The sequence below is a fragment of the Nannospalax galili genome, unplaced genomic scaffold (genome assembly GCF_000622305.1).
Source record: "Nannospalax galili isolate Female #2095 unplaced genomic scaffold, S.galili_v1.0 scaffold488, whole genome shotgun sequence".
Taxonomy (NCBI): Eukaryota; Metazoa; Chordata; class Mammalia; order Rodentia; family Spalacidae; genus Nannospalax; species Nannospalax galili.
The window spans coordinates 4,312,529-4,324,884 of NW_008360316.1; the positions used below are offsets into that span (position 1 = coordinate 4,312,529).

At 42.5% G+C, this 12,356-nt stretch overlaps 1 protein-coding gene and 1 pseudogene across 2 annotated transcripts in view; one reads left to right on the plus strand and one right to left on the minus strand.

Annotated features, from left to right (window-relative positions):
• On the plus strand, positions 1–87 carry LOC115068734 (annotated as a pseudogene).
• The window catches only part of Tnfrsf19 (TNF receptor superfamily member 19), a 96,891-nt gene that overhangs the window by 32,245 nt on the left and 52,290 nt on the right, over positions 1–12,356 (minus strand). For both annotated transcript variants that reach the window (XM_008825001.3, XM_008825002.3), the window contains exon 5: positions 9,964–10,049. In XM_008825001.3, the coding sequence (XP_008823223.1) occupies positions 9,964–10,049 (86 nt within the window). The remainder of the gene's footprint in view (positions 1–9,963; positions 10,050–12,356) is intronic.

A 12,356-nucleotide genomic window follows, 5' to 3' on the forward strand; every position in this document is an offset into this window, starting at 1 on the left:
TACAAAAATTGGAATGATACAGAGATCCCATTAGCATGGCCCCTGCGCAAGGATGACACGCAAATTCGTGAAGTGTTCCATATTTTCGAGTACAAAGATGAATAAATTGTTTGGGATATTCTGTATGAAATACACACAAAAAAAACAAAAAATTACAAAATGAGTTATATTTGAGGAAATTAAAAAAAGATAATATTTTAAGGATTCAAAGAGAAATTTTAAATGAATTAATTCCTACTTGAAATTCACCTTCAAGTTTTTATTGTTAACTTTTGGGGATGGGGTAGGATCTTCTGGGCGCTGGGATCATAGTCATGAACTACCCTGGCTGGTCCCTTCTGAACTTTCAAATACCTTTTCCACCTTTGAGTTATTTTGACTAGGTTTGTTTGTTTGTTTTGTTTTCTTTAAGTACAGTGACTCAACTACATTTCTGATTTTTTTTCTTACTTTTTGAATTATAGCATTAAAAAAAGATTCCATCTGTGAACATGTGCAGACTTCTTTTCTTTGCCATTGTGTACTAAATAATACAGTATAGCAACTTACATGTCATTTATGTTGCATTATAAGCAATGTAGAGATGATTTAAATAACACAGACATACCTAGATTAGGCAAATATTACATTGTTTCATACAAAAAACTTGTGCACTCATCCAAGGCCCTTGGCCTCTGGGGCTGGGAGTGTGGCCCTAGAAGGGTTCCTTGGTGGATACTGAAGCATGGTAGGGTGCTTGTATTTTGTAATCTCTCAAACTTGTCTCTGGGAGTTCACCTAGAAAAGCAGTTTTGAGTCTGTCAGTTCTGCACTATCAGACAGACTTCTGCTGAATCATGTTTCTTCTTCCTCAGGACTGATAACTGTGACAGGGCAGACTGGGAAACACCAGCAAGGAGTCTGGAACCTTCCTGAACTCCAGAGGTATTTGCTCTACTGCACACCACTGGTACTTTCTTCACTGGTGTCTCAAAATGAAATTTCTGAAGTTAAACCCCCTTCCTCAGGGAGTTGACTTGGAAATGGCCAGGCACTGAATTTAAGCACTTAACCTGATCTCCACCAGAATGTGAGCATCCCCAGCACACAGCATCCACCTGGCGAGAATAAACGGTGATTGGATGAAAGGCTGACCTCTGAGCCCCAGCTGTCCACCCTCTCCCCATCTGTGGCTGCACCGAGCTCTCATTTCTTCATTGGTTTGTGCCTCTTTCTTTCCCCCGTTTCCTGGGTGCCCACAAATCGCAGCACCATTTGTAAAAGTTCACAATTTAGTGGAACGGGTCTGATAGATCTTATGTTTCTTTTTTTTTTTTTAACATAAACTGCACTCAATCTAAAATTCATTCACTTTAGCAATGCCCTTTAACTAGCACAGTCTATTTCTTTTGTGATTAAATATTTAAACCAGCTCACAGGCTTTAAATGTCTCAAAGAGACTAAAGATAAAAGCTGAGAGGGTGCATGTGGTGGGGGAGTAATAACTACTCCCTTTCTCAAGGTCTGGTCCCCTCTATGGGCACGAGGAAACAAGAACCCTCAAAAGAAGCTCCAGGCTCAGGGGGATTATGTGGTTTAGTCAAGATATCTAACTTTCCTGCTCTTCCACTGGCAACTGACAAGATGGATGCCTTACAAACATGTTGAGATTTTTCTATGAGAGAAAAGAATGAATGCAGGTGTCTGAGCTTAGAACACAGAAGAGTTTCTGATTCTGTAACTGTGATGAAACTGGGGCTAAGAAAATCCACTTGTAAGACACGTTTGAAATAGTTAAATATATAGCAATTAGATGGGCAGTACAGTCTTTCCTCTAAAGAGGCCAGAACATTTAAACTGCCTGGCCACCGTATTTACAACCTTAGAATAGTATTTTTCACATATCTTTGCAAGACAATTGTTGACCATGATGAGCAATTAAGCTTTAGAAAATATCAATAATCATTTATGATGGAAATCATTTGGAATGAATTGCAGTAGTCTTCAACTTTCCTGAAAATGGCCCAGTGAGGGTGTAGTGCAGTGCACAGCACCTGCCTAGAATGGCCAGCATGGTCCAAACAACAAACAAGAGAAAGAAAAAGGCAGCATGATGTCTCACATGTATAATCCCAGCTCTCTGGAGGCTGATGCAGGAGGCTGCCTTGACTTCCAGGTTAGACTAGCTACCGAAGAGATTCTGTCAGAAACCAACAACACAAAGAAGAAAAGAAAACGACACCCACAAATGTTATTTCGTCACCTCCCTATCCTTTCTAGTGTTCAGAACATCAAGGAGAACTGTAACTGCCGTGCTCGGTGGCATTCAAGAGAAAGCCTCAGGGGGGTCATTAGGAGGCGTAGGCCTGTTTGTTCTGCACTGAATGTCACAAAATGACAGTCTGGGTTCCTGCAGCTGCTCTGGGCTGAGGCCCCTGCTTGACTGCAGCCTGCCCTCTCAGAGATCCTGTCACAGGGCTGGTTTGTTGATGCTTACTCAAGGGAAGTGAGGAGCCAGGTTCGGTGGCACAGGCCTGCCATCTAAGAGCTCCTGAGGCAGCAGGATGCCAAGTTCAAGGCCACTCTGGCTATCTCAGAACACTAAGGCTTGAGGAAGGTAGCTCAGTGGTACAGCACTAAACTATCTTGTGCAAGATCCTGGGTTTGATCCCTACTATGGAAAAGAAAAAACAAAACAAAACATGAATTTCAAGGGAGGCTTTCAAAGGTATCCTCTGGGGCTGGAGAGATGGCTCAGCTGTTAAGAGCACTGGTTGCTCCTTCAGAGGACCCAGATTTGATTCCCAGGACCCACATGGCTAGCAACCGTCCGTAACTCCAGTTCCAGGGGAATCTGACTCTCCCTTCTGAACTCCGCAGGCATTGTACGACATGGGTGTACTTACACACATGCAGGCAATACATTCATACACACAAAATAAAAATAAATAAAATATTTTTTAAAAGTTACTCTCTGAATACAACCCTTTAGTGTGGGGATTATGCAGGCTGTCCTGGTTTGTTTAGAGTGCTTTATAGTGGAGACTGCAGGGCATCCTGGTTAATTTTTGAATTATCAAAAATAACTAATAATAAATAGTGGGTTCTCACATAAGCAACAATTGATGACTACTAAACTGCTGTTTCTGATTATTTTTCAATGAAATACTGGAATCACTTGATAGTGGCCAGAAAAAAGAGGCATGCTAGAGAACAGTACTGGGCAGACAACAGAAGGGCAACCAACCAGAGAATAACACATCCAGGGAGTCCCTGCTTAGAGAAGGACAGGCTGGCTCTCTAAGCTGTCTCCCCGAAGCCAGGGCTATTTGCCTCTGCTGTGTTCCTTGGATCTCACCCATCTTCCCTACCCTAAAAGTTGTGTGTACCAGGAGAGCACTGAACTCTTCAGCCTTCTCACAGCAGCATCCTGTCTGGGTTGCTGTAGGTATTTGTGGACAGTTCACTGTCACAGTCAGCTGTTCTCTAAACAACTCCCTCCTCAAGGCTCCACAAACAGCCTCCCCTCCAGCAGGGGACTGGCTGGACACCAGCGAGTCTTGGTCTAAAGACCAGAGACAACTTCAAAACCCTCAGTAAGCTGAGCCCTTCATTAGTGCACACTGGTTTTGTAGACCAGAACTCAGGGATTCCAGGAACCATTCTGGAAATTTTGGCCACACCAAGTATGAGCAAACTCATGAAAGAAAAAAAAAATCTGCTATAGAAACAACAAAACCCGACACGCACACACAGCAAGTGCGGAATACCTTGCATCAATAGCTTCTGCCTTCACTCTGCTAGTTTTCTCTCTGCTTCCACACATTGTTTTGGTTCCCCAGGATGCAGGGTACCAGATGCTAGGAAGATATGAGGAAGGTGGTTTCTGAAACTCAGGAAACTTTAGCTAAAATACTCAGGACAAGCTGAGGTCAACATAGAGTTCACCAAAGGAACTGGTAGCTTGTCCTCCCCTTCCCCCCCTTTCCCTCCCCTGTCCTTAAAAAACAAAACCATTGTTACTGAATATGTTAAAGCTGTAATGAAATGCTTCTTCTAATCATGTTGTCATTAAATAAAAACAACAACAACAACTAAAGAAATACAGGAAAACAATGATTTCTATGGATTTCTTTCTCTATTAGGTCTCATACTTTGTTGTAAGTACATTTTTACAAGTTATATATTTGCAAATAATTAGCATTTCATAGATTGTTAAATGTATTAAGCTGAACTTTGTAATTTGCCATCTCCATGAAGATTTTCATATTAAAGTTCTTTAAATTTTCTTTAAAAAAATATATTTAAAAGCTAAAAAAGAAAACAACAAACAAACAAACAAAACAAAACAAAACCTGGAACCCACGTTGCTATCAATTTCCAAAGACTCCCAGTTTATTTCCTTTGAAATTTGGTTTTGTTTTCTTTAAAAATCCTTGTTTGCCAGACATTCAGACCATCAGACTACTGAACATTTCTTGTGGAGAAAGAAAAGTCCCAGCATCAGTTCAGGTGTCGTGATTCACACTTGTAACCCAGCATTCAGGAGGCAGAAGCAGGAGGATGGCCGAGTTTGAGGCCAGCTTGGGTTTCATAGTGAGTTCACCCAGCCTAGGCTACAGAGTAATACCTTGTTTCAAACAAACAAAACAAAACAATAACAAAACACTATAAAAAACTAAAACTAAAACCAAAATCAAAAAACAAAACAAGCCCTAATATTTTTGGACACAGTCTTGGGGGTAGGCATGGGTGTGTTGGGCTCTCTAGGACCCACCTGTGTCCAGCAACAGGAACATGGGTAACAGCCTCGTCCAGGGGCTCAGTGCTCAACAAAGTCATGGGGCTTATAAGTAATATGGGAAAAAGTTATCTGAAGTGGGAAAAGGGTAAAAACAGTATACCCAGCCCAGCCCAGGCCTCACACATACACCCACTGTCCCACAAGCTACATCTCCAACCTCCTACCTTCATCTCTTGAAAAATTCATATAAATAGAAAAAAGACTATAAAGAACTTCAAAACTCTGTCTTTAGTCTGCTGAATTTTGTGATGTGCTAATTCTGGAAATGTCTCACTCAGGGGACTATTGGTGTTTCCCTCCATTTTTTTTTTCCTATTAAACTTTAAGAAAATTGCCTTCGATGAGTTCGTATTTCTTTTAAAAGGTAATTTTGGAATTATTTTTATTTGTTATACTAGAAGGCCTTTAAGTTCCCTTTGGAAATTAATCACTGTTTAATAGTGTGGTTTATTACTTATTGGTACAAGAGCTGGAAATGGCCTTCTGACTGTGGAACCAGTCCCTGCTTTTATCTCTTCCACACACAGAGATTTATCTGATCATGACGTTAGCATCATGTGGTTGTTTTACAAAGCCCCCAAGAACAAAGCAAACATCTAGGCTAAACACACTTTAAATATAGTTGAACTCTGGTGAAAACTGTTTTGGATTTTTTTCTAAACCATTTGTTCCAATCACAGTAATGTTCTAAACTGAGTAAACATTGTTCAAAGAAAAACCCCAAATCTGCATTTCTTATCAGACCCAAAGCAGGATATAGCTCTAAAATTTCTTGGGTGTTTTTCTCTTCCTCCTGACTGTCCCAAGTGGGTGTGCCTTGTTAGGATGGAAGATATGGTCAAGAGCAGAGCCTGCAGCTGGCATTTTTAAAGTGCCTTTTATTTATTTGCAATTTACAATGTCACTAAGAGTCCCATGCTTTGTGTCCAACCAGGCATTACTACCAAAAAATGCTATTAGTGACCTGATAGTTGGATTGTGGGTAGATAAAAGGGTCGCCCTCATAAATTCCATTGTTATGGGGAGTGCTCTGTGCTCTTCTGATGGAGCTTAGGGGTAACAAAGAGACCAGCTGAAGTCAGATCTCTTCACCCTGGCAGTCCAGCCATCAGAACAGATCAAAGAGTGGACTGCCCCTTTGTAGTGTCCTTCACTGCTCACCTACCGGCAAGACAAACATCAGAGATAGATGCATCTGGAGGCCCTCGCAGGAGAAGCCAACTCCCAACTAGCATATCCACTAGGGCACACCCGGGGCAGGGAGGAGCTAAGGGGACAGAGGCAGGGGAGATCATGGTCTGAATGAGGCAGGCCAGCACAGAGACAGAAGTCCTGAGCTGGATCTGAGTTTTCTAGCACCATATTGGTTCCATCCAAAATCTTCAGCCTTGGGTCTTATAGTCCCACTGCCCAAGGAGCAAGCACAGAATCAAAGATGAGAGCCATTTGCTCATGGTTACATCATCAGTACAAGGCAGAGCCACAATGCGAAAACAAAACTGTCAGCAAGTCAAAGCTTTGTTCAGCTCGGCACCCCTCAGTCACAAGTCGACTTTCAAACTTCTCAAGACTTACAGAAAATCAGGGCTGGAGAGATGGCTTAGCAAGTAGAGCACTGGTTGCTCTTGCAGAGGACCTAGGTCCAATTCCCAGCACCCACTGGTAGCTAACAACTGTCTGTAATTCCAGTTCCAGGGAATCTGACACCCTCTTCTCACCTCTGTGGGCATTGTATGACATGGGTGAATTTACACACAATCAGGCAATACACTCATATACATAAAATAAAAAATAATAACTAAAATAATAGTAGCCGGGCGTGGTGGTGCACGCCTTTAATCCCAGCACTCGGGAGGCAGTGGCAGGCCTTGAACTCTGTGAGCTCTGTGAGTTGGCAGGGCCAGTGGTCTATATAGTGAGTTCCAGGACAGCTGGGGCTACAGGGAGACCCTGTCTCAAAAAGACCAAAAAAAAAAAGACAGAAAATCATGGGTGTGACAGTATTAACTATCAGCTTGACAGCAATCACCTAGGAGGCAAGCCTCCAGGCACACCTGTAAGGATCACTTAGATTAGGTCAGCCTCTGGGCTTGCCTCTGAGGTTCTGCTGTGATCAGCTAACTGACTGGGAAGACTCACCCAAAGCACAGAAAGAAGGAAGCAAGCTGAGTACCATCACTCATCCCTCTCCTTCCTTACTGTGGATGCAATGTGACCAGCTGCCTTAAGTTCTTGCCACCATGTCTTCCCCACCCTGATGGACTACCCTGGAACTGAGAGTCAGAATAAACCCTTCTTCCCTTACATTCCATTCTCAGTCCCTCATAATCTGGCTTCCATTTCCACTTCTCTCCAGACTAGCACTGTTGACATCACCAAGGACGCCCAAGGTGACAAATCCAGTGACAGCTGATTTGACCTGCACATTCTCTGGGCACTGTGGGTCCTGCCAGGCTCAGGACCTACCAACCTGCTCTGTGCAGGGCATGCTACCTGCTTACTTTGGGGCTGGTATTTGATTCCTCCCCCACTAGCTTCTGACTCCATGAAGGAAAAGACTTGTCTTCCGAGTGTGCCTGGCACTCAGAAGCCCTCAAGTGCCATCACACATTGCCTAGTGATGGGGATATGTTCTAGGGTCAGATAGTATAGCCTTCCACACACCAACCTTTGGGACAGCCCTTTGCTCCAGCATGAACTGGCCACCACTGATAACTGTAACACAGTGCTAAGTCTTAGCCTTTGGACCTAAATGTAGGAAAGATGCAGCAGGAACTTTGCGGCTCCATTAAGTTCCCATGGGACCTGTTGCACGTGGAGCCTGTCTTTGTTTAATGGTGAGGTCATTATGTCAGGTGGTTAGATGAGAAAGACTCTGATCACAGAATGATGGATTGAACTGGACCAGTCAGGTTCTACCCTGAATGAGCTCCATCAAGTAAGTACAGCTCAAAGTGACTCCTGGGTCACTGACTTCAGAAGCACCCACAGTGCTTAGGCTCAGAGTGGCTGCAGGGGACCAGAGTGGCTACCTGGGATGAGAGAGGGCTTTTCTGAGCCTGCAAACCCACAGCGACCCTGCTGCTGCATGCACCCTTGACTCAAGCCGCACTGCTTGAGGCAGTCTGGTGGATGCCTGCTTCCCACAGCGAGGAGGTTCGACGGTACAGGAACTCGGAGCCTGAAGAAGCAGCTCTTTGTGGATAAATTGAAAAGCCCGGAGGAGAAGAAATAAAAACACAAGGCGCCATGCATAATTTCCCCTGAAGACTTCAAGATCTCCTTTGAGGAGATTAGTTAGGTCCTGGAACGATTCCCAAGAAGGGTGCCAAAGACAGCAAACTTCTTTGACAGAGATAAAGCTCACTAAGACCCCAGACCACTGCTCTGAGATATGAAAGGCATTTCTGATTTCACAGCATTTTTCTTTATTTTCCAAAAGCTTTTACACATAGAAAAAAAGATCTCCCTATATGTTAAACTAATTAATTTTTCTTTTCAAAATTATATCACTAAGGGCTTCACAAGACAGGAAAGCTACACATGAGACCTGTATTCAAAGGCTCATTCGTAATGCCTAAACTTAGCTAGAACCCTGAAGGCAAAGCATTTCAAAGCCTCAGACTTTTGACTGGATTACATGAAATTAAACCCAATAAATTAAGTGTACGGAGGTTGGGGGGATCTAGGTACTTTCCAATTCTAAACTGGTTAGTGCCGATATGATTTGTTTACTGAATCTCCTATGGGAGTTACAGCAAATGATGACTGAGCTGACCCACAGCAAGACCAGGTCTTGCGTTTTAGTTGGCATAAGGGTCATGTCTCCAGGTTGTGGGCTGTGTAGCTGCAGAAGGAGCATCCACAGGGTGTGGTTAAAGAGTGAGATATCTGCTGTCAGGCAGATGGGCCTGGAACTCTTGTCTCTGCCCTTGACTAGCTAACAATGGAACAGTAATGTTCTGGATGGACTGATGAGCCTGGACTGATCATGGGATTGCTGAAGGAAATAAAATGAATAAGAACTGTGCTTGTGCTATTCAATATTGCATTTGTTAATAATAATAAATTATTTGAAGAATGTTTAGACATTATAAAAATGAGTATCAATACACATTTTCTATAAAAGAGTCATTTCAGAAGAAAAATACAAAGTAATGAATTCTGGTAAAGAATGTAATAATATGAATTATAATAATATAAATGGAATAATATAAAAACCCCACAGCCCTCTTGGAAAGAGAAGCAATGCTATGGGGACTCACCAAACCATGCAATCACAATAAATTTGTTTGGAGGACACTTTTGTTACAGAGAGAGGCAAGAAGGTAGACCCCATGGACTGGAAAGTTTATCAAAACAGTGGTCCCCAGAAAGGCCATGCAATAAGATGCAAGGGGGAGCCAGCACCTCTGCCCTCCTGTCTGGACATAGCTCTTCCTTGCTCAGCTGCAACCTGGCTTGTCCCACTCCTCGCTGGCTGACTCCATCCCTGTCCCTCATCTATGGTATTTGTTGGCCAGGTAGGCTTATCATTAAGAGAGTGTGTAGCCACACTCCCATGCAGGCTGAGAACACAACAAACACCTTTTACCTCTAAGGAAAATGTATCGTCAAAAAGACTAATGTTAGCATGCAAAGGAAGGGTTTAAGTGCCTCCTGACTTGCTGTCTCCCCAGCCTGCAAAGAATCCTCTCTCCTCACTGATTTGCCAGATGAGGAAAGTGAAGGAATCAATGAGCTGGGATTCCAGGGAATGACATGTTACAGAGGGCAAGGGATTCCCAGAAGGAATCCCTTTAGAAAGGAATGCCTTTAGAAAGGCAGACACCATACATGACCCTATCTGGGATGGAGAAAGGAAATCCCAGGAGTCTGTGCACATCAGGACCTGGACCACCAGTGAACACCAGTCTCCTACATGGAGCATCTTCAATGAAGGGCACAGTTCAACAGGACACAGCAGCCACAAAGTGCCTGTTTCCCCCTTGAGATACAAATCAAAGGGCGCTGCTGACTGAGGCAGACAACAAGGGGCTTTCTGTGCTGCTAGGATCTGGGTAACGGCACTCACTAGAAGCCCCATGGCAGAGAGAGGGTCTTCCTTATTTTGCCAGCATATGAAAGGTCTAAAAATTAACTTTTCAAAAAGGCCCGCTGCTGTGTGGCACATCACTCACAGTGTGGTTCGTAGGGAGGAGGCGGGTCTCCACAGGGCACACACTCCATGTCTTGAAAGCCAACAAGTTTAGTCTTTCTATAAAATCTAGAAGAGAAAAGAAAGCAGTCCTGGTTAGCTGGATCAACTAAGCTCACCGTTGCAGAAGTTATGTCATCAATTACCAGTCATCTCTGGGACCAGATCTTGCTTAAATGAAAGGTACCCAAAGCCTGAAGAATCATATCCTCTTAGTTGGGCTCATCTGTGGACAGCCTTTCTAAGCAGATGGTGGACACCAGAAATTCAGTTCCCCTACATAAAGCTTCCTGGATTCTGAGTTTGGAGAGATGGCTCAGTGGTTAAGAGCACTGGCTGCTCCTGCAGAGGACCCAGGTTCAGTTCCCAGCACCATATAGTAGCTAACGACCATCTGTAACTCCAGTTCTAGGGGATCCGACACACTTTTCTGACCTCTGTGGCCACTGTATGCATGTAGTGTGCTTACATACATGCCGGAAAAATACTCATACATATAAAATAAAAACACATTTTTAAAAAGTTCCTGAATTCTTCTCAGTTCACTCTTTTCCTATACTAGGATGGGATGCTGGCAAGAAAAAATGAGGTCAGTAGCTCTGGAAATTCCACTATAAACCACAAGACACCTTTTAAATAAAGTGCTAGTTTTTTAACATTTGAAATACAGGAGCCAAAAAACTGCGTGTGTGCGTGTGTGCGTGCGTGTATGTGTGTATGTGTGTGTGTGTGCGCGCATGTGTGTGTGTGTGTGTATTCATCATAAATCTTCCTAAGGCTGGGCGTGAGAACACACACCTTTAATCCCAGCACTTCAGAGGCAGAGGCAGGCGGATGTCTGTGAGTTTGAGGCCAGCCTGAGGTTCAAGCCAGTCAGGGTTACACAGTGAGACCCTGTGTAAAAAAAAAAAAAAAAGGGCAAAAATAGAGAAAGCATCATTAAAATAGCTAATGGGCAGCACAAAATTGAAAGATTATTATAATTCCATTGCTGTCTATATATTGAATCCAGAAGGGTAAACTTAAAAGTCATGACAATGAAACTGAATGCCACAGTGGCAAAGAACACTCATTCTCCAAGAAAGAGTATTTCATAAGACCAAAATCCCCATGCAATTAAAAATTTTAAATTGATATTAAATGATTAACTTCCTAAATAATCAGATTAATGCAAACCAATGTGAAAATATATTATTTTTACTTGGGCAGTTGGGAGAAAGTGTAAACTCAGGCAAATAAGCACATATATGTGTGTGTGTGTGTGTGTGTGTGTGTGTGTGTGTGTGCGTGTACATTTCTAGTAGGAATGTGACGTGCTTTTTTTTACATGATCACAACTCAATAAAATAGCTTATATTCTTTTTTGGGTTTCTTTTTTTTTTTTGAGACAGGGTCTTACTATAGCCCAGGTGGCCTAGAACTCGCTATGTAGACCAGGCTGGGCTTGAACTCATAGAGATCCACCTCCCAAGTGCTGGGATTAAAGGTATGCACCACCATGCCTGGCATTATATTCTCTATCTAATATTTTCAGTTTTAGAAATTTTATCTTAAAAAAATAATAAGTTGGGTAAAGCTCTGTGTGTAAAAACCACAATTACAGTATTTTTTACAAGAGAAAAATCCTGACTAGGCATTTTCCCAATGTCTTACAGCAGAAATACTCAGCAGGGCAGACCCAAGCAAGGATGGACTGCATATAGTCTTTAGAAATGAGGGTGTTGGACGGGCGTGGTGGCGCACACCTTTGATCCCAGCACTGGGGAGGCAGAGGTAGGCGGATCTCTGTGAGTTCAAGGCCAGCCTGGTCTACAAAGTGAGTTCCAGGACAGCTGGGGCTACAGAAAAAAAGAAATGAGGGTGTAGATCCACTATAACCATACACGTTTAAAATTCATGGATTATCATTAAATGAAAAACTGTATACTACGATTTTATGATGTGTACAGACACTTGCAAACATGTACTTTCAGATTATTTAGCAATGCATAGGAAAACATTTGTGTAGACATTTGTATTGGAAATGTTTATATATACTAAATATTAACAGTATCTGTTTCTAGATGGTGGGAATTCAGGCAATTTTCTCTCTTTAGATATATGACTTCTAACTTGTCTATGACAAAACAGTGATATGGTGTCTAATGTAAGGGTCAAGTCTATGGAGGAAGGCAAATGCAACTGTTTTGTGAGAGCAAAAACGTAGTAAAAACTGTGATGCTTACGATGGATGCAAATTTGAAACTGGATAAATTAGTTTAAATGCCTGGATACAATCAGTGATTGGTCAAACTTTGACTTCAATTTGACTATGAAAATATGTCCAAATGATATCCAATATAGTGATCTGCTACCAGATTTTAATAAAATTATTTA